Source organism: Dermacentor silvarum, chromosome 4 (genome assembly GCF_013339745.2).
Source record: "Dermacentor silvarum isolate Dsil-2018 chromosome 4, BIME_Dsil_1.4, whole genome shotgun sequence".
Classification (NCBI taxonomy): Eukaryota; Metazoa; Arthropoda; class Arachnida; order Ixodida; family Ixodidae; genus Dermacentor; species Dermacentor silvarum.
Genome location: NC_051157.2, coordinates 54,420,215 through 54,443,615, shown reverse-complemented (window position 1 = coordinate 54,443,615; position 23,401 = coordinate 54,420,215). Strand labels below are relative to the sequence as shown.

General features: G+C 47.2%; 1 protein-coding gene across 1 annotated transcript; it reads right to left on the bottom strand.

Moving 5' to 3' along the window:
* Positions 1-7,389: 7,389 nt before the first annotated feature.
* LOC125944961 (uncharacterized) lies at positions 7,390-19,891 on the bottom strand. The gene is made up of 8 exons (XM_049666432.1): positions 19,649-19,891; positions 16,641-17,003; positions 14,712-14,940; positions 12,382-12,541; positions 11,490-11,617; positions 10,713-10,839; positions 8,068-8,244; positions 7,390-7,458 (listed from the first exon to the last, which is right to left on the bottom strand). The coding sequence occupies exons 1-8, from the start codon at positions 19,677-19,679 to the stop codon at positions 7,390-7,392; spliced, it is 1,284 nt and encodes a 427-aa protein (XP_049522389.1). The 5' UTR covers positions 19,680-19,891.
* Positions 19,892-23,401: the final 3,510 nt, after the last annotated feature.

The following is a 23,401-nucleotide window of genomic DNA, read 5'->3' as shown; positions in this document are numbered from 1 at the left end:
CGGGAAATCGCACCAGTGGACACCAAGGTGCTCTGGTGCGATGATGATTGGCTGAAACAGCGTACCAGGGTACCCCGGTGCGATCTTCCGAATTCGCCATAATTTCGAGATGTAGCGACCGATGGATGGCAACACTGCGGATAAACATAAGGCGAAACAGGGTTATGTGCCTCAGACAGGCTGGTTAACGTTTAGACAAGTGGATTTACCACTGAAAAAAGAAAGCCTTGTCCTATTTGACACGTTAATATGTATACCTTTATGTGGTTAGTGGAGTCGCTCGCAGAGCCATGATAAATCTAGGTGCGCGCCTCTCGAAACGTTACCAGCGTGTCAGATGCATGCTTCATCCTGGTTCATCCCCAGGCATTTTACCCACGATTCATTTAGGGCTAACGATAGAGCTTTCCACCTGCATGAGTTGATACTCGACAACGGCGAGACAGGGACGGCCAGACGGAAGGCAGTTCTGCAGTGAAACAGACTTACGTTCATGCGCCATCGATGCAGAGTCTTTGGCTTAAAGACAAGCGCTGCCGCTACGCTGGCGACGGATGTTCTTCGACTGTCGGCTTCAAGCAGCCGCGTGTTCGGTGGCGACAGAAGAGACCATGGATTGCTGACCAGGGCGGAGACATTGGCGGAAGGTTGCACGGCATCTGGAATAACGGCGCTGCCGCCGACATATGGGACAGCACCAGCACGTGGGTCTGTAGTTGTAACTGTGGTGCTAACAGGAGAGCCGGCGTTAGCGGGCGGGAATGCGTCAGCGGGAGCAACGGCGCCAGCAGGAGGAATGGCGTCGCTAGGTAGAGCTAAAGCGCCAGCAAACGGAACTGCAGGAGCAAAGGCGTCGCCCACGGCAATGACAGAGCTAACAGGAGGGGGACCTGCGGGGGACACTGACACGACGCCGCCAGAAGAGGCCCCAGCGATGGTTTGGTTCCCGTCCACCACGCCGGTGGCCTCCGGCTGTCGCTGCGACAGGTCATCGCCCGACTTCTGCTTCAGTTTCTTCCTTCTGGAGCGGCTGCTGCGCGATGCCCGAGACAGCTGTGATGCATTTGACGGCCGCCTCTTGCGCGGTGGTGGTGGTCGGTCGTCGGCCCGCTGCGGAGTCTCGCTGACTACCGTCGCAGCTGCTTTTTGTGCTGCTGGTGCTTCCGCCGCAGCAGTTCTCGGTGCTGCCGCTGCTGGAGCTCTTACCGCGGCTGGTGCGCTTGAGAGCACGTCGGAGGTAGCCGCCTTGTCTGCAACTTGTCTTCTGCTGTTGGACATGACGGGGGTCCTTTGAGGAATACTGCAACGGCAACGGCGGAACGAAGAGGGCGACCGTCGGGGTCGCTGGAAGCTTCTTCTTGTTCTCACGCGCGCATGCACTTGCGCGTGCTTCCTCGTGGCACGTGATGAAGATTATTATGATGATTCCTAGTTTAATGGCAGAAATCCACTGTGGGGGTAGGCCGCGAATCGGGTGGTAATATGATTTTTTTTAAACCAGAAAAGCAATTGAAGATGTTAAAGAAATCGATAATAAATAAAATAAAATAATGTGTAATAAGGAAGTAAGCCTTGCATTAACAAGCGGAGCAACAATGACTTTTTTATTATTTTTATTATTAATTTGTCTTCTTCTTATTTGAATTTAATAATTTTATAATTTATTCAAGGAAATATCAATTCGTCGTGAGAAATATGGAAATATTAATAGGGAAATTTTTTTGCACCACAGAGTTAATTATAAATAGCTCGAGAAACATTCCTGTGGATGTATCCTAATGCCTATGCTATAAGTGAGAGTAGAACACTACTGCATAAAGGCAGCCCTAGATTACAAAGCGAAATTTCCAAACATCGTTTTCGTTGAGTTGAAAACCGCCGGCACAATAAAAAAAAGTGATTGACGGATTCCGGCATCACAGCCTTTAAATGGCACTTCAAATCGTCGTGTAGGACACCATTGTCAGTTTCAAGCAGGTTTCCGTTTTGTTCGTTGTTTTTGTTTTCTGTTCTTTTGTGTAACACAAGCGCACCAATATTAAGGCGTAGAGCTGTTCTTTGGCACTTTCATAATTAAATGAATGAAATGAAATAATTTGGATGCACAAAGTCCCTAGATTTTCCCAATGAGAGGCTTTTTTTGTCTTCGGTCAAAGAAAACTTCCAATATCTGGCCGCACTGGTATGCACAGTCGCCGGCAGCATAGATATCGTCGGTGCAATTAAAGAGGCTCGTGCTAGAGAATCAGCTATTTCATTAAGATTAATCTATCGGTGGTCTGGTACCCATACTAAATGAACTAAACTTAAGTGGGGCGGAATTAATGCATAAAATGCGTTCAAGGCTGCAGAATTTGTAGACGCGTTAAGTGCGCTGCATACAGATCAGGAATCTGTGACAATAACTACTCTTCTAGCATAAAGGGGTAACTTTCGCAAAGCAAAAATTATTGCCAAGACTTCGGCCTGAAAATTTTATGTATAATCTGGAAGGTGAAGTGAAAAAACACCAGTCTAGGCATGGTGAGTAGATTCTCACGTCTGCCTTTTCTTCACACGAGAAAGCATCATTGGCTATTATACTTATTGGGACATATAGGTCAAATAGTCTTGCAAAAGAGGATTCAAATGTGTTGCGGTCAGCAATTTAGCGTTATTGGGCAAAATATCTCCAAATTGAATTTTGAGTGACGACGCGTGGAACTATCTAATATAATGATCTCACGAATACGAACATTTAAAGGTGCTAATTGTGTCTGCACAAATACAACTTGCAAGGAGTGCAACCGTAGCCACGCATACTCCAAAAATTATTTTGGTTCACAAATAAATTAAGAGTCATAAGTTCCTAAATAGGTTCGAACCGTGAGCATGCGGAATCTCGTGTGAAGAGAAGGTAGGTGCGCTTCCTGGTATAGCACATTATTAGCAACGAATTTAGGAAGACCGAAACATAGTCGTATAGAGCTTCCCTCTCTAAAAGAACAAGCGGTCTTATTTTATGTTTTGCACTTCCAGAAAACAAAACACTGCCTAATCCCAGTTACATACATGCGATAAATCATGATTAATCTGTCACTTCGCCTACCATAACACCGGTTACTTAATATTCACAAAAAGAACTGCGATGTGACCTACTAAAAAAAAAAAGTCAGTAGCCCTGTACAAGCTACGAGGATAGATCAAATATCAACGAGATTTTCATTTCATTGTTTTTTTTTTATTTGTAGTGAGAAATAAACCTACTATGCAATATTTTTTGCATAATCTCCTGACTTAGAAATATATTTTCCCAGTGAATCGGTATCATTTTGATCCCGTCATCATAAAAAGAACTGGGTTGTGTTAGCAGCAAGTTGCGTACGGACTCCTTCGCCGCAGCGTCGTCATTGAATCGTTGGCCTCCCAGAGCTTCTTTGAGCGGCCCGAAAAGATGAAAGTAACGGGGCGATAAGTCATGGCTCTAAGGAGGGTGTTCCAATGGTGTCCAACTCAATTTCCTTAACTTCGCACACGTGACAGCTGCACTGTGGGACCTCACATTGCTATGGAGAATAAAAACAGTTTATACGTATTGGTGTGGCGCGCCTTTTGCGGCAATAAGCAGGTTTAACCTCACTCAGAGGCTCACAGTAATATGCAGAATTCATGGTGCGGCAATTGTACGAGGAATCAATGTGCAAAATGTCAAACTTGTCCCCCCCCCCCCCCCAAAAAAAAAGAAAAAGAAAACAGCTGCAAGCACCTTGGCAGCTGACAACCAATTTTTCGCTTTGACAGGTTACTGCCTCACGTTTCTTTCTCCGCTTCACGCCAGCTTGTTTCGGCTTAGACGTGTAGCGGCGCCCGAATGTTTCATCGCAGGTAACGATGCGAATAAAAATGCATCCATTTCTTGAGCAAACGGCGCCGAGAGCTGGTCACACAGGCGCAAACGTTCCAACTTCTCCTCTGTAGTTTGAAGCTGTGTTATGCGATCCAACGGTCAAACACTTTATGGTGTGCCAGGTGCTTTGTGACTATGGATTGAGCGGTTTCATAACTTATGCTTATCTATAACCAATTTCGGAAACATTCAAATGTCAGTCGCTCTCCAGAAGACCATGAATGGCTTGTCGCTCCGTTAAGCTCGTCCTTGGGCGACAGTCATAGTTCTTGTTCGCAACCTCTTCACGGCCTTCTATTATTCCTTATTTGAAGATCACCAGACTAGACTCAAGGCTTTGGGGGAACCACTGTGTTTGATTCCGCCCTGCACCGGAAAAACTTATATTGATTTCTTGGATTGTCGTTGAGAAGCGGCAAATACCCAGTGGCACATATCAGCCGACCCAAGTTGGCGTGAAAGACGTTCATTGAAGAGCGGCACATATCCTGCTGCAGTGACGCAATACTAAGTAACACAAGTTGGTCCGACGGTTGGTTTCGAACCCTGTGTCATCAGCTGTACCCATTAAACCATGTGACCCAGTGACCCTAGTTGGCGAGAAAACGGTTAGACAGAACGATAGTCCCCTGAAATAAGCGTGAAGTTCCCAAAAATTGTAATCGCATAGAGAGGAACGAATATTTTCTTCACGTAGGAGTAGCAGAAGTATTGCAGTCATAACGGCTACGCAGCCACAGCGACAGCAAATCGAGCCCGCACCCAGTAAGAGAAGAGAGAGAAGAGACCAAAAAGCCCACTGTACAGGTGCTGAATTTCTCATTTCTAAATGCATCTTTCTTTAACGAACGCTATGCTACGCAAAATTTATTTTTGTTATAATCCTAATAAAGACACACGTGAAACCGCCTGCTTCTTTGCCAATTCCACGTAGTGGGTATGAGCCAGTGTTCGGACGCAAGAACAAGAACAAGGCGCTGAAAAATCAGCTAATGCAGGCTCGACATGCATATCCAAGTACACTAAAAAGGAAATTGTCGTCTTCAGTCATAGAGTGGACTTCCTCGAGCCTTTTTCATAGGAGGTGGTGCTATTGCAGTTAGCTTATAAGATTGATGGTGATGATAATAATAATGATGATGATGGTGATGATTTATGGCGGACACACAATAAGGGTGGTAGCTAGGCCAAGAAATAGGTGGCAGGACGTAGCCTACGATGAATACTTATTTTCTAAGAGGAGAACCAAAACATACGAAAGGACGTACAGACCGGAAGGGCAAGAATAGTACACTGGTAGGGAGTCGGACTAACCTAAACAAAACTATGACAGAAGATTAATGAAGGAGATTGAAGTTCGATCTTGTATGGTTTACAACATACGCAGTAACTGTATTCGAGCCTTCGACCATGGCTTCCGAGATCGCGGGCGGTGATCGCGCGCGATCTCGAAGACCATGCTGGGACGCAGCTATATGACGGCTACGGCGCAGGTGCCTGCGCGCAGTCCCGGTAGCGACCCTCTCGCCGGAACTGGTCGCTGGCGACGTACTGCAGGGCCCGGCGTCCGGCACGCACCAGCGTGTGGTTGCCGTACTTGTTGCGCGCGCTGCACTCGTTGAGCGCGTCGTCCAGCTCGGCGTCGAACAGCGCCAGCCCGTAAGGAATGCCGCCCAGCTCGCGGCGGGACTTGCACAGCTGCGAAAAAGAGGCACAGCCGATGGCCCAAGCAAAGTTTGCGAAAGATTGAATAAGATTTCAACAAGATACCGAAGAAAAATATTGGGCGTAGCCATGAGCTTTGTATCGGGAGGTGCAATCGACTTGCTCGTGATCTGTTTATCTGCTCTTCTAGGAGGGATTATCAAATTTTCTGGAGGTGGTTCACATACTGAAACACCTATTCTGGCTACGCCCCGATATGTAACTGTTAATGATGTTAATCAATTTGCGCTGTACTTCTGTCCCACGCCAATAATACCTATAATTTGTGTCTGTAGCCTCCCTTCTATAACGCTGCGTGGTTGGGCGTTTCCTGCCAGAGACGAATTAACGCGCATTGCGCTGGCTCGACTGGAAAGCCACTGGCACACGACGTTATAGTAAGAAAACATAGAGAAGAATGTAAGTGCAGCATTTCTAACAGTACATACGGTGACAAATTTCAATATAGCAAGTATGCCACTTCTACAGGTAACAACTGTTCGATTCGTCAGAATGAATGAAATCGTCTTAACTCAGTAGAGCTGAAACTACTCGTGACCATGTTGGCGAAAGGTTGACATAGAATGGTTTACCAGAACACGACGTATAATTTAAAGACAGGTAGCGATGCCATAATTAACTTATTCAGTCGGCCTCTTGTGTCGCGAGACAAAAGAAGCGACTGGCCGGGGCAGAGCGAGTTCCGTTTCCGCTTTTCAAAACAATACAGAAAGAAAATCCATTCCTATGAAGCCTCAAGTCAAGGTGAGCTTCGGCCTAAAAGGAGACGCATTCCGCGAACACATAGAAAGTGGCATGTATACATGTGCGCTGCAGACGACAAAAAGACAAAACATGTCGTGAAATATAAAGGATATAGAGATTTTGCCAGCACATACCTTCTTCTTTTACCACCATAACACAAAAGGATGATGTTAAATGAATAACATGATGGACAGTGCGTGCGCCCGCCTCCCAGGCGTGACGTCATTTGAATTTCGGTTAGTACAGCTAGACGTTCAACCCTGTATAGCCACTCAGGAACGCATTCTAGTTGTTTCTGACACTCAGTAAACCATGACATACATTCCCGAAAGTAAACACGTGCGGGTTTTGCATCCGGGTCGCAATGGTAGCCTGCCGTTCTGGAGCGCCATAAACAGTGAAGGCCCGTAAGCATAATTAAATCATAGGGAAACCTATCACAACGTTTATTGCAAAATACCTGATGTCATGTGAATCTATTAGGAAGACGTCTCAAACAAACATTAATAAAGACAACTCTGATACGCATACTTCTCTCGTGCAAAAATCAATCCTTGAAACGTCTATAGCGCGCGCGTCACGTGCCAGGTTCACGCATCCTTCCCTCGCGACAGCTATAACGCCTCGAGGCGACGACGTCATTTCCTTCTTTTCATCCCTCACACTTGTGCAGCTTCATACATGGACGACATACACTGCGCGTTTTGCTTGGAATATATACAGACCGTATCTCACCTTGGCAAAGATGGTGTCTTCGCTGTCAAAAATGATGACCCGCCGCCGGGGTTGATTTTTTCGGATGCGCATCACTTCGTACTTGAACAGACGTTCGGCAGTGTCCACGTAAGCCCCGTCTTTGCAGTTCTGCGGTAACGCGTTGTATGTACCACGTTGGATGGGTATAGGGGGTAACAAGAACAGATCGAAATTGTAGGGTGACTGTAGAGAGCTAAGCTATGGCTTTACATCGCGTCTCAATGGTTTTGATTTTCAGTTTAAGCACGCCAGAGATGCTTAAAAGGTAGCGCTCGTGATCACTGAAGGTGCGGTGCCTTTTGTGAACACTGAAGGGTGTCGATGACAAGCTCATCTGGGTAGTACAGCTGAAATGACGGTCGGTAATTGATGTGATTTTACGACCGAAATTTGTACAAAGCCACGCTTATAAGAAACCTGGAGTTCTTTGACGTTAAGTCACGGTACATTTGCGCTTCTGAATTCCGCCCCTATCGGAATGATGTCAACGTACGTATAGTATGACCAACCGGCTGAATGAATACGCTCTGTCTGGTAGGCACTCCAAGGTTATAAACTGTGCAGCTTATTGAGATTCTCGAAAACTTTATATAACTCCTCTGTTCCTCCAATAGTGGACCTTACACTATACGGTGTCCCTCGCAGTCGGTAAATGAAGCTCAAGACTTCGAAACGAGAAATGAGACGAGAAACTGACAGGCGTGAGAGCAGCAGTGTGGGTTTGAGATGGGTTTGTGGGCTGTGAATTAATCACAGTGATGCTATTAGATGAAAAGCACATTATAGGATTGGCTGCTGCGGGACAGGGGTAATTTAAGGTATCCGGAACATGCCAGTTTCCTGCAGTTGGAGTTGTATAGACTGCTGTTGTTGATGATAGAAGGGTGAACAGTGTAGTATGTGAGGCACAAAACCAGAAAGAAACGGGACAGGTATAACGTCAGTCGCGCATATACCTCGGCAAAGCTGCCGATGCCCAGGCGCCGCTCGCCGTCTTCCAGCGCGATGCACTTGGATCCCGGATCAAAGGAGTCCAGGGGCGCATAGAAGCGTGCGGCCACGGACATGGATATCATTATGGCGGACGCCTCCAGTGAAGAGTTCTGGATGCGCAGGAATTCCAGCGTCTCCATCTGCGACGGCAGCACGCAAGGTGGTTTCACAGTTTGCTTCGACAACTTACTGTAACTTTTATCTATATACGCCATTGAATCATTGCAGTGACGGCGAGCAATTAAACACTGTCAAATAAGTGCGAGTTAGGAATTTAACTTTTTATTAGGCAAATTTGTGCTGTCGAGGTCCTGTTCTGGAGTTCGCGGTTCGGAGTCGGTCGTCACTCAGAGGGTCGCTTGCCTACGCCGCCGGTGCGCCTAAAACGTGGTAGCTGGCCTGCGGGGCATCGCATTAAGCTGACTAAGTGGACCCACGCCGTCGTCCGCCTTTATCGCCGAGAGTTGCTTGTTGGTGAGTAGATGAGGTCGAGGAGGATGAAGGAAACGAGAAACGGGTTTATTCTACATATTTACAACTCACAACTGACTCCATGGATGTGGGAGCCCACTACTACATGTCGGAGCATGCACTTTACATGTCTGAGCACACACCGCACACAGCAGACAAGATGTCCGTTTTTATGCCGTCGTTTTCTCTATATAGGTCGTCAGACGGGGGCATTCGGTGACCTTGTCTCGACCAATTGGAATGGTCGAACGGTTTGCAGCATCTCACGCACGATGTTACACCATCCCGCCGGACTCCACCTCTGACGTTGCACCTTCGCTCCCATGTATGACGCAATGACGAGGAAATCGGGAAGCAGCAGTCTACGCCGTTCTTACGGTCGGACGTTTGGCTCCTTGCAGGAAATACCTGGGCTGGGCCAGGCCTTAATGGTCGCTACCCCGTTCACAGAATGGGGCAGCACACACCTCGACTGGACATTCATCTCGTACGTTGACCCGCTGTCGGCGTAACAGCTGGAATGCTGCAGTCTTGTCAGCATGTCCCACGACCCCCGCGTCAAGTCGCAACAGTGCTCAGAAAGACAGGCGAAGCTCAAAGCGCTACGATATAACGATAAGCAGAGTCGTAGGTCGACGAAATCTGATCTGACGGGTCAAGGCCGTCCATCATTTGTACAAATTCAGGGTTCTACCCACCGTGAACGGTCGTGGAAATGCCGCACACCACTCCGGTTTACCGACCACTGGTCCGACCGGGTTTACCGCCCACCTCTCCGGTTGGCAGGTCAAAATTCCCGCTTATGTATTTGGCGATCCTTGGGTGTTCCTTTGTCAAGTGGGGAAATGTTTGAAAGTAAATTGACGTAGAAGTTGAGAAAGTCCCACTTTTCTATTGTGCTGTCGACAAAAATTGGGTAGAAAATCGGGCGTCGGAAGGCACCATCGCACCGCGGAGCGCGCAGCGCGACTTTACGTGTACGCAACGCCGACATTTTGGAATCATGCATCGTAAAGAAGAGAGGTCTGAGTTTCGTATAGCCACAGCACCGCATTGCACCGAGCAAAAATAAAAGCAAGAGGAGCGAACAAACAATAGAAAAATATGGCGTCGCAATTCGTTATTTCTGCCACGAAGACACAGGAAGCACTCCTATTGGCTGAAGCACATTTGAATCGCCGACGCGTTTTGACAGCGGCGAGCTGTGAATGTCTCTGTCCCGACGAAGTTTGGCAATCGCGGTATAGGATGCATCGCTGGCTCACGTTAGATTCGTTAATGCGGTCAAAATTGCAAATTTACTGAATTTGAATTCAAAGTGGCGAAATGGGCGCATCGGAAAAGCAGAGAGAGAAGCTTGTTTGCGTGTGTTGCACCGGCTAACATGAATTCCCTGATAAACCCATAATGGTTTGTCAGTACGTAAATTGCACGTTATCTTTGTTCATGTATTGCAGAAGTATAGATACCCATGGAACCACGTATTGTTCAGGACATGGACATTTATAGACGCTTTGTACAGTTGACGCCAGAGAAGAGACCTGTTATTTTTGACCGAATTAAGAAACAGCGCTTTCGAACGGAACAAGAAGGGACAACAGATACGAGCGGTCGTGTCTGTCGTCGCCTTCCCGTGTCCCGTTCAAAAGTGCTGTTTCTACGCAAAAGCAACGACCAACTGACCCAAATAATGACACTTTTGCCTTTCATTCTTGCTAAGGGAACGAACAGGTGTGCCATCCGACCCGCCCCTCTTCCTGAAAGAACAAAAACTATCAAAATTCTTCGAAGAAGACGTTCGTACTTCGAAACGAAGTGTCGAAATTAATACAGCAGTAAAAACACTTGTCTAGAACGCGCTCGTGGCGACCAGAGTAGCTACAGGACCATGAAGCGACCAGCAGGGCGAGGGAAAACTAGGCATCTCGTAAATGTAACCACGCGTGCCGGTTTCGCACAAGATGTCATCGCTAAATGTCGCAAGTGCAGTCCAGAGTACGCGGCTCGCGCTTTCTATACAGACGCCGAGTAACTTGATCTCCGTACGATTAAAAAGAAAGAAGAAATAACTACGTACTCATGACTGCGAACTGCGTATATTATATAATGGGTCACTTATGGGGCACATGGCACTCACGATGTTCGGGTGGTATCGGGCGAGCGGCTCTCCCCACATGCTGGATCCCGTGATGGTGCACCCGGGGATGGTGTCATCGCGCCCGGACAGGTGGGTGCGAAGCACCAGCAACTGCACCCGCGTCAGGCTGCAGAACAATCCAAACTATCAAGCGTGCTGTGCGAAACACCCCACACATTTTTTCTTTCCTTTCTTTCTTTCTTTTTTTGCAACGAACTACTAAATTATAAGCTGCATACATGATCCAGTAATTGATGCGTCATGACTTGATAGGCACTCGCTCGGCCCTGTGGGCACGCGCGGGCGACTACTTCCAAAAACTACAGTTGCCCACCCCACTCCTCCGCTTGCCTACTTTTTTCGTACACCGCCATTGGTTGGCGCTCATCACGCTCTCCCCCTCCAACGCGAGTATTGGACGGCGCGACTTACATCGACCCCCCTCCCCGTTCTCCTTTTCGTCTGCACCCTCTCATAGCATTCTCACAGAGTTGAGGTCCTTTTCCTCACCTCTCCCGCTAGTTCACGTGACTTTTCTACACGCGGACACGATCTCCTGGAACCTATAGCCCTTAACAGCTTTGCTGTAAAACACAGAGTTGTTCTTTCATATGTATACTGCACTGCAAAGCACGATCCTAGAGAAAATTGAAGCGAAAATAAATGAAGAAATGTTCCGTATATGGCACACACGCTACGGAGCCGAAGCATACGCCTCGCCTATATAGCCTTATCTGAGTTTGGTGCAGTAAATAAACGGGCATGTTCTCTTCTTACCCGACGTGGTGAATGAAGGCACGGAAGAGCTCGTTGTCGCTTCGTTCTAGGAATATTATACCCAGCGCCAAGTACGGCCATTGGTCGAACTTCCGTGTTGTCATACGGAGTTGCGCTTCCTTGAGAAGCTGCATGCAAGAAGGGCGCAGGTAATTTTAGCCAACCAGCAAAGTGGTCTCAGTCGTAACGGCGAGTACAGTATAGGCTTCGTTCTCAATCAATCCCACATCGAGAGTGTTTTCACTTGCGTAACGTTGAAGTTCAGGCACGACACCTGCAGTGGTCCGACCAGTGGCCAGGTCAGTATATGGGCCATTCCTACAAACAGCAATTTACTGGATGCTGCAGATGGCATACGACGGCGATTTTCAGCATCGAGAAACATTAAAATAAAAGTGACACCGGATGTCCACACCCCATGCTCGGAAGCGATGCTGCTCAGCTATGGTTAGGTTAATATACATCATTCATGATGATGATGATGACGATGTGTCCGCGGACAGTTTGCGAGCATTGTAGTTGTCATTTGTTTGCTGAGTGAAAGCACCAGCTTTGACCAATGTACTATATAAAAAAACAAAAACGATAATGTCGCTGTGCTGACCACCTGGTATATATATATATATATATATATATATATATATATATATATATATATATATATATATATATATATATTCCTTGAAAATATGTATACAAACCTGTAAGATGTGGCAACATATGGCGAACCCTCAATATCCGCATATCAAGTGGAGTGCCTCAACAGTTCGCTCGTATATGTGCCTCGTATACATACATATAAGCATATACATATAAGCGTGCTCTGCAGCGTTCAACATCACGCTGCGGGACACGTGGTCACGCGCAGAACCGTCTCCGAGCCGACACGTACGAACAAGAGGTCGAAGATGTGGTCCACGTGCTCCGGCGTGGTGTCTTCGGCGACCTCGAAGTCGAGCACGCCGAAGTGAACGATGCCGCTGTTCCACAGCTTGCGCAGACTGGCCCACGTCTTGGACGAGCTCAGTTCCTCTTGCGCCTTGCTGTTCCCCCTGACATGGACGGCGTTGCAACAGAGTTAGTGCCCACGCAGGGGCAGACATTACTTACACTTAACATCAAAATGCAAATGGATTAATTGGCAAAATTCCGCTAATAAACCTTTTAACTAATTACTTTAGCGCACATGTTGCGATACACGAATTGAAGCCATGATGATGTCACAAGACACATACACTTGGAAATAATTTTGAAGCCAGCACCAACCTTAAGATAACCGTATACTTGCGGTGAAAATTCACTGTTGTTTCATTTACATCTTTAATAAAACGCCGTTTTATACATTGGAGCTAATAAATTACTGGAAAAGCAATGCATATTTCATCGCAAATTTTGGGTAACCATATCTCGAGAATGATGTCATACCCACAATTCGCTCCAAGTGTATATGCCTTACGAAGTCACGGGCTATAATTCGTAGATTGCAGTATGTATCCTTAATTATTAAGTTTAGAAGTTAATTAGCAATAATTTGTTAGTTGGTCATACATTCGTTCTGGTTTCATATGCAAATAATGAATGTCTGTATCTCAGAGCAGCCGCGGCGGCCACATTTCGATGGATGCGAAATGCAAAAATGCCCGTGTGCTTGCGTTGTAGTGCACGTTAAAGAACCCAGGTGGTCAAAATTAATCCGGAGCGCTCCACTACGGCGTGCCTCATAATCAGAACTGGTTTTGGCACGTAAAACCCCAGAATCAATCAGTCTGTATCTCAGAGAAATCTAGATCAAGAAGAAAAATTTAACTACATGCCATAGGTAATTTTTTAAAGAATTCCGCTATAACAATAAAAAAAAACACGCCGTATATATGTGTATACAGGATTTTCAGCGAACACTTTCAAAAATGTTTAAAGGTTGCCTGTGGCAGATAGCACAATTCTAGTTCATCAGCTGGTCTACTCGAAGGGGCGGACATTACTTGCACAAGGAATTTCAATGCATAATCGATTAATTAACAAAAAATCACTAATTAAGTTTTTAACTAATTAGTTTATGGCCCATATTGCAATTCACGAATTCTAGCAGTGAAGTCCACAAGACGGATCTACTTGGAATGAATTCTCAGGATGACACCACAGTTTCCAGATATTAATTCCCCAACAAGCACGTCAAGGAGACGTATATACAGGATGTCTCGGAAATGGAGGGAAATGCTCTTGTGACACGGCCAATTACTCTTAATATAAGGATCGAGCCCTCCATAAAACTCCATTGTTCAGGAAGCGCTCACGCTCTTGTTCGCATACCCACCGAAAACAGTAAAACGTGCTTCTGTTCATCTATAGTGATATGTACCACGATATATAATTTCGCATTATTGTGCCTAACCTTGCCATGTATATATATATATATATATATATATATATATATAAGAACGATGTAGATGATCTATAAGCGTCAGAGGGCACACAACAATATCAATGGCACTAACCTGGTAGAGCTAGAGTCACTGGAAGATTCCCGTATAGAGTCATCTGTAAGGTCAATTCTAAGAACCATGGCTAGAAGCTACAGCGACGACTGTTATGTTCTAAGTGATAGATGTGTACATTTAGATGGAAAGAAGAGATTTTTAACTAAAGGTGAAATTTCATCCAGCTTGCTGATTTCCGAAGAAATTGTGAAGAATTCATTCGTGTCAATTAAGCTTCGGTCGCTTGAAACCTGCTGAATAATTCGACTTCGTGTCGCAGTGCATGCTCGATTATAGCTCAGATGGCAAAGCGAATTCCCTTTATGCAGGTGTACTGGGAGTGCTATTCTGGCTATTGTCAAATTCCGCTACATTGTCGAATTCTGCTTAATTCTTGTCAGCTCCGAGTGGCTCACGGGGCTGGTATACGGTCTTTCCGATTGGCTCAAAATGCCAACGTGACCAAATTTGACGCTGTCCAGAAGAGTACCCGGGTTCGCATGACATGGATCAGGACAATTTCTTCTTCAGCTTCGAAGTTTGCTTATCAAGATCGCAGAAATGTAATCCCCCTCTGAAGCACTAAGGCACACTCTGGTCGACGCAAGTTCGCTCCTCGCGCGACACTTCGTCACTCGCATGAATTTTAGCAGAAACTATTTGAATAATCGCTGCGGGCAACGCTGAGAAAGACGCCGACAATGAGTTTCAGCGATCGCTGCGAAGTGCTCGCGCCCTGGCTCACTCGGAGGCGACGGCGACGCCAACCTCGGTGAGGCGGTACTTGGCAGCGGCCGTGACGAAGCGCTCGAAGGCGGCACTGTGCCTCCGACGCGCGAACGTGTCGAGAAGGCCAGATCGGTAGAAGGAGTCGAAGTACGCGAGGTCGCACAGCCCGTCCTCGGGCAGCGGCGACCGCGACCGCTCGTTCCCGCCGAACACGCACATCAGCGGCATCGGCTCCAGGCGCTTCCCTGTCATATTATAGAGAGCACGTCAATACGGGAAACGGTTGCCGGCAGGAAACTATCATCAGCAAGTCTCTCCCTTGCCCGCCCACCCTTGACATGACCGCCCTGTCGTGCCCTACCGTACCCTACCCTGCCCTGCCCTGCCCTGTACCCTGCCCTGCCCTGTATACCCTGCCTGCCTGGCCCTGCTCGGCCCTGCCCAACATGCCTTGCCCTGCCTGTCCGCCCGTATTTTTTTTTTTTTTTTGCGCTGCGCAATTCTCACACCAAAGTCACGATCGAAATCGCTCACGCAGTTCCCGCGGTTCAAGAGGCAATAGGGTTTTCTATTGGCCAAACCGGCGACCTCACGCTAATCTGATCTATATACACTAATCGGGTGCTGATCGGCTAACGGCGGACGCTGTCTTGCTAAAGAAGGACATGTGGGGTACTTTGTGGCGGAAGGATAGTCAGTACTCGACGTTCACACGTGCCTCCAACCTAAGAAAAATTACACCGCTTGTGGGGTTTCGCGAATCGTCCGAGGAAAAAGAGAAACTGGTCCAAACTGACAGGAAAATTTTTGAAAAGTTTTACTCCAGAGTTCCTGCATATGTGGGCCAACTGTGGACTGAAGCTGGCGTCTTCTTATTTTTCATAATTCATCGTTTCATGATGGCCTTTCTTCATTGTCCCATATCGGTATATTTCATGTCATACCGCATATATCTCTCGGTATTGCGAAAAGGCTTCCATAAAAAAATACATATATTGGTACTCCGAAAAAGCAGCAGGAACTTCCGTCTAAGTATGTTTTTGTTTCGCCCCTTGGCACTGGTTTGGCTTTGTGCAAATATATACTTTCGAAAAGAATAGAACAGTAGTGCGACATCATTTCAGCATAAGGTCAATGGCTGCACAACACAAGTAGTTCAGAACGAGTATAGAGACAGAAATCAATTAAGCTGTAAAATTTGGCATTTTTTGCAGTAGTCAATTTAAGCTCATCTTTGCGAAAAACGTAGCGACAAGCTGAACAACCGCATGTTGGTTCCAGCAATCTTGGGAAATTCAAGAGTATTATGAACGCACGTAAGAGCAAATTGGCTCCAGAGGTTGGCAGGACTGCTGACCGAGCACGATGCTGCGTAACTTCAGAGATTTGACAAGAATCGACGCATTAAGCAAGGAACGCCCAGTGGCACAGAGACAATCAACAGGCAACAGATTATGCCGTGATTTCGCCGGTGAACACACAAACGCCGCGCCGATAATTATACGTCCGAAACACGCATACAACGTTGTAGCTGTTTCGATTAACTGGCAGTTCGCGAAAAACACTGATGCAGGCCGTTTTTCAAGGGTAAATATAGCAGACAACATTGTCTTTTGGGCCGTCCTAACAAATGGAAATGAAACACGATGGAACACACGTTCCTTGCTTTGTTGTTCTCTGTCTTAATGGTGTGTTTATTTCATTACCAAACCGCCCGTACACATGATTTATAAGTGCAGACGCGAGAATGACGTCGCACTTGACGGAGCCCTGACACCGGTCTGAGTGAGGCTCAACTCTGTCGACTGCGGTCCCTAGATCTGGTCACATTCTTCCACTTCCCTTTGCGTTACCTATATCAATCAATCAATCAATCAATCAATCAACCACTCAACCAATTGATCAACCAATCAATCAATCAGCTATGGTTCCGCACCAGACTTACTCTTTCGCTGTTCAACTAGAACCGTTCCACCCTCGACATCAGTTGTGCGATCATCGGCAGTGATTGTGGCGATAGCCTCTGCTGTGCTCGCGGTTGTGTTGGCGGTGGTGGTCGCGACGACCTCGGTGCTGGCGAAGTCGGTCACTGGGGCTACCGCGTCTTCGTCCTCATACAGAGCGTAAGGCCCGGGCAGCTTGGCCGTCGCCTTCGCCGTCAGTGTGGCCTTTTCGCCTCCGTCGCCAGCCGAGCCGTCGAGACGCCGTTTGCGGCCGAGTCCGCGTGACCAGAACGCGTCTATCCTCTCCGTCGTGTCGACGCCGAGGTCGGTGTTCTGGTCCAGAGACTGCTGGCCTATCTTTTCCGCTAGGCGGGGTGAGAAGGAAGAGACAGCGTGAACCATGGAAGCGGTGAACCATTCCTTCCTTTGCTTGATGCATGGAAGCAATGCCTCAAGGCTTCACACAGCGCGCACAAAACACACACGCACGTACATGCGCACACAGGCAACGATTCGCATGATCTGCAGACTGAGCAAAACATTGCGGTCATAGCTAGAACATGGTCTTCCGACGGTAGACTACAAATCCAAGCGTCGAGGGGCGCGAAAGTCTACGCGTAAATTCCTGTGTTACAATCATGAATTGTTTGCCATCATAAAACATTTTGGAAGTGTCATCTCCGGCACATGTCCAGCTTTGGTCACTTTATAGTAACTAAAACACAAAGCTACTAATTATTATTTCTTGCAAGACGAAAAGAATAGAAAAGGACAGCACGCAGTGAACGCCGCGTGCGCGTTACATTAACTGCCATTATAACTGCACTTATAACACACGTCTAAATGGAAATATTATAAGGACACCGCAAATATACAAAAGGTGCAACTGACGATATAGGCCAGTGGCGTCGGACCAGGGTGTTGTCGTTATGAGAGTTTTTCTGAGTTTTTTTTTTAAGTTAACTAAATTTTAAAAACACGCTTCATCTCCTGCGGGAGTTAACTAAATTATGCGTAAGTATTTGCTATATCAGCGGCTGTTTCATCGTCGTATGCTGCATGCTGTGGTTGGCATAATTGCGAGAAACGCCGCGAAATAATCGTGAAACGGAGAAGCGTGGTTGTAACACCGAAATGGTAATTGAGACCAGCATGAGAAGACGAAGAAGAGGCGAGTATAGTAGCAATGTTCACTCGTGTTATACGATGGTGCGTTTGGATGATGCCGCTGCTTCGTGGAAGTTGAGCACAGGCCGATGCGTGCTGTAGTACGTGACGCAATTGAACAGTGTCACGTTTTGTAGACCTCGTACGTAAACTCTGTTTCAGTAGTTCCGTGCAGCAGAGCCAAGGCTGCATGACCATTGAGCGCAGATTCCTGCGAAGCTAGATGTAGTGCCAGTGTTCGCGGAACCCGTCGCTTGTTTTAATGGGCTCAACAATTAGGTGGCCTAGTCTCAACATTATTACTTGTAGGCATCTCTGCATGTTGGAGCTGCAATTTTTTAGGTGATTTTGCTTCGTTTTGGAGCGAAAGCTCTTCTCGCAAGGTCATTCATCGCGTCGCAATGAGCTTGAGCCGCCGAAGCGCGAGCCGCCGAGCTCGAGCTGCCGGAACGCAAGTGTGGCAGATATGCACGCCCAGCGAGAACACTGCGTCCGTAACTTAGAAAATAATAATAAAGGCTAATAATTTCACTTCGACGTGATGAGTCGCCAAATACGACTAACGTAGCGTTGCACCATGTCGATATTGGTAAGGCGAACAGTGTTCGGAGATGCATGCTTCCGCGCTGCAGCGCTCGCCGCTATACAGCAGACGACAGGGAGCGGAAGGACACTATTAAGATGTGTTCGCGCTCCTGATTGGTCGAAGAGACCTGTACCTTCCACAGTGCTGCACAGAACTACTGAAACAGAGTATGTATAGACGTGGTAGCTAACGCTTCCTCCTCCCGATGCGAACCATTATCAGCCGTGATCAACCGTACACCGGCGGTGGCTGCATATGGCGCGGCCACGCGGGCCCGATCTTGAAAGCGATCTGCGATGGGGACAGAGTGCGCCCAGTGCTGATATAGCTTCGTGTGCGATGTGTTCTGGCCGCTGAGTTCGCGTTGAAGCCAGAGGCAGCACGAAGGTCAATTCGCTGGTTGCTGCGGGTCATATCTTGAAAGCGGCCGTCTTAGGTGCATGACGGACGGACGGACGCACGGACGGATTTCCTCCTTGGGCAGGCATAGAAATGCTTACGCATTTAAAATTGCCTATGTAGCTAGATAGCACAATTCTAACCATTTAGCTGGTTTCCTCGAAGAAGAGCAAACCAGCTTCGACGCATTTTCTAACGCATAAAAAAGAAAAGTGAGACATTGCAATTCACCACAAGCTTGACAGCTCAACTGCACGTTCTAGTTTCAAAATGTCTTCCGAGCGAATGTGCCTTGAAAGCTCACTGGCTAAATCGGCAGTGTGTGCACTAAGGTAATTAGTTAAAAAAGTTTATTAGCAAAAAATTTTTATCTTCGATTTCTCGTGCAGGTCATGCCCGCGTCTTCGAGCAATCCAGCTCAAATATTACATTGTGCTATCTGCGACGGACGATATTTTTAAAAATTTGTTAAAGGGGCAATGATGGTCTTCCGACTGTTCTCAGTTTTTCATTGTAACTGAGAGCAGAGGGCCCCATGCAATACCATTATACACAAAAAACCTAAACTGGGCTTTAACGCATATTCTAATTCGAAATTTCCATTAGATATAGCTGCTTGTAAACCCTTCCCTCCGACAGCGACCGCCATTTTGGCATGGCTGTGTGACGTCAGGAAATGACTGGTCACCGCTGTGTCGTCCGCTTCGAAACAGTCCAAGATCACATCGGACGTCTTGCTCAGCCCGTTCTGAATTGTGCCCGCAATTCCTTCACTCGCGCGATAAAAAACAGCAACAAACCGCCGAGACACACAAGCAAGAACAACCGAGAATTTCGGCAACCGAGAAGTGAGCTCACTGTTCCTGATGCCAGTCAGGGCCAGCACCATGAATCCGCCCAAGGCGATCGCGACACAGGCGAGAAGAACGTTCCTGACCCTGTTGGTTCTGCTGTTGTCTGGGGAGACGAGCCTGCGGAACGCGGGACCATGTGAGTGCTGTTTAAGATCGCAGCAAGACCATGAGAATTTATTCAGTTACGCAATTGGCGACAGGTACTTACAGATTGTCTGAAAGAAATCGATGAATAAAAATATAAGGTGAGTACAGTGTGTCTTCTTCTTTCTTTCCATAGGTTGTCGGAATAATTGTCCGTTGAATTCCGGGAAAATGTGATGAGCTATGTCCTGTAGCGCAATATAGGCGTCGAGATAGTGGCTACAAAAACCGCCCACAGCGAGATCCCGACCAGTAGCTCTCACAAGACTGCAACTGCAAGGAAAGCGACTTCTAATTTGTTGTAACGCAGGCAGAACAACACGGTCCTAAAAGGCACATAAGACAGCGATCGCTGTGTGTTGCTCCATGTGCTTTTTATGGCAGTGTCGTTCTGTCTGCGCCACAACAAATTAGATGACCTACCGACAAGCCCATACAGCTGTACACTCGTCGAAAGCGAATTTTATGTGACAAAGAGAAGCTAAATTAAATGAAATAAATTAAACTATGGGGTTTTACGATCTGATTATGAGGCACGCCATAGTGGGAGACTCCAGAAAATGTGAACCACCTGGGGTTCTTGAACCTGCACCTTAATCTATAGGTACACGGGTGTTTCCGTATTTCGCCCCCATCGAAATGCGGCCGCCGTGGCCGGGATTTGATCCCACGACCTAGTGCTTAGCAGCCCAACACCATAGCCGCTAAGCAACCACGGCGGGTCAAAGGGCAGCTCTTAATTGTGCAAGCCTATAACAGCGAAAAGAGGATGGCTTGCTGGCGCAGGTACCGTTGCGGACAAAATTTGTTGGAACACGAGAGCTGTGGCCGAACTAGAGTTTCTGCATGACCCTTTTCGCGGCGATCCCGTGGGCGCTGCTATGTTTGATCACGTGGTGACGCGTCCATTGCTTGCCTTAACTGCCTCCGTGTTTACAATGGATGTTTATGACGCCGGTGCGGCTTAGCAAACCTCTGTTTCAGGAGATATCGTAGACGGTGACTGGGTGGACGACACGAAGCTTTGGCCGCAGTTTCAGAGAAGATGCAAAGCGCTTTCGGAGCTGATTAGGCTATGTCCAAACGGCGCGAGCAGCGTGTATGGTGCTTGCTCTAAAAGCGGGGCTAAATATGTATTCGAAGCTATCTAAACTTTCCGCTCATGAATTGAATCAGGATTATGGTGTTTTGGTCTTCGTTCTTTATTTGGCAAATATTTTGAAGCAGCGGCTTGTCACGTTTTTGACTCAGTATAAGGTTCCTCGGTGCGGTAACTATCTGATCATTTTCTGCCTAATCGCTCGTGGGTGTGCTGCAGTTCCGTTAGATTTGTTCTTGCTGCGCACAAGGCTTGAAACGTAGCTGTTCTGCACGTTGTAATACCTTGTAGCAAATGCGTATTATCGCTAGTAACTCGCTTCTTCTTGTGGGCCGTCACGAAACATTCAGCTTCGACCATTCGTGCGCTATCGATGTAGTATCGTATATAGTGCACATATATTCAAGTGTGCACCCATTCACTTACTCTTGACACGTTGGCGAAAGAGTGGGCGTAAGTTTCCGCGGCTGGTTGGGGTAGATGTGTGTAGATACTGTGCGCGAGACCTACTATGACAGGAAGCGGCGCTAGTCCCGTTATCATTGTTTAATGAGCGGTATTCACTCTTGCCAACGTACCGGGGCTGAAGCCCTTTCTTTGAAGGTTCGCGATACAACGTTGGCAGATAAGCAAATTTGTGTATCCTCGAGGAAAGCCGTACATCTCGAAGTGCCGGAAACATGTATGGACAGTTACAGCAGCGGTCCGCGAATTTGGCCCAACATATTCATTACATTCCTTAATATGCCAGTCACTATTTTTGTAGCCAACTACTACACACGTCTTCAGTCTACGTGGTTCAAACCAGCATGAATGTATCACAGTGCGTTAGCGAAAACTCAGTTGCATTTCCGACAGCTGATCGCACAGAAGCAAGGTAGAAGCGGTAATGGTTTCGTATTCGTGCGCGGTCGCTGATGCGAGGTATGGCGCGTAAAGTCACTATAGAACCTGAAATGTACCGCAACGCCGGAGCGCGCGCATGCAACACTGTGGTGTTGTTGCCAGATTTGGTCCAACGCGTCTCTCGGGGGGGGGCAGCAGCTCAGCTATGTAGCTTCGCTTACAGCGGTTTATATTATCGCAAATCGACACATTTCATCGTTCTTCAGATAAAAGATGAGATTGTGCATCTAATATGTGTGCAAAGCAGTACAGGGAAGTACGATCGGAATATTTTTACAGGCGCCAAATTGCATGAGGTGAGACCAGCGACAGGGCGGGCTCTCGAGCGTCCGTCCTTTCGTTTGTTCTCCTTCCCAATACGTTTTGTGCTCGTTGGGAAGCTATCCCAGGAGTATACAAAATTGCTTTAAAACGCGCATATTTAAGCAAAGTTACTCGTATTTTAAGCATTTTGTATATCACAGGCCAACGTGAATCTCGGGTTTGTTTACATTGACTGCTTTACCTTCGTAGCTAACTCACAGCTATATATTCGACGCTTTGCGAAAAACGCTATATACAGCTCTTCCTCGGATTTTCTAGGCTTGCAACAGTGAAGAACGACTCGATGGTACGTTGTCGCAGTGGGCCGTGTGAAATCCACAAGCAAAAGCGCATTTTGCTTAGCTAGATACGATATAAATTACATGTACACGGAAAGTGAAGCATTAAACTGTGCGCCCCCCGTTCTAAATGCCAAACGAACCCTATGTTCGTGTGTCACACAGCATCTTTAGGCTGACTAGGTATCAAGCGCTGCCACGCATCATTTATAAGCGAGGGTCTGATCGCTTTATAACGTTGCTACTGATTTACCTGCGTTCGAAACGAATGATACAGATCGAACTTCGACGAAGATAAACGGTCGCCGACGGCAGTACAAGGAAAGGGTTGCTAAAGCAGAGTTGTCCAGGTTCCCGTTGTTTTAAGCAGTAATAAACGACAGCACACAAGAAAATGTGCATTTATTATTCAACATTGACCGGTCAATATAGCTGCATTGCCGTGGTTTTCTCACTACATTATGTTATTTTTGACACAGTCGCCCGCATTCCGACGCTCTTCGAGCCACATTTTGCTCGTTTCTGCATATTTCAGAGCAAGATCTCCTCGCTATTCTTGCGCAACGCAAACCGCAGCCCGCAATGAAAGAAAACTTGTTAAGAAACTTCTTGATCACATCATGGCATTTGGGCAGCTCGATGATACTGCAAAGCTTCTCAGCTTTGCTATCTCATCAAATTCAGCTGGTGGGAGTGAACTTGTCGTGCTTTATCCGGTGCAGCCAGACAGCACGGCGTTGCTGTCGCTCTTTCCGCTTGGTATCGCGAAAAGAGATTTCCCGGACTACCGGCACTACCGGCGGTTGCTACACCCAAAAGCGCAGCACCCGGGCATTCCTTTCGTATTAAGTCTACGAAAGTTCCATGTGGCCTAAACTACACAATATGAAAAATCCCACCTCGTCCATGGCTCATACGCGCGGCTTGTGCGTGCGATGCGTTTGTTTGCGTGTCCGCTCCGGCGCGGCGTGGACCATCTATGGCAGAAAGTGATCACGTGACTGCA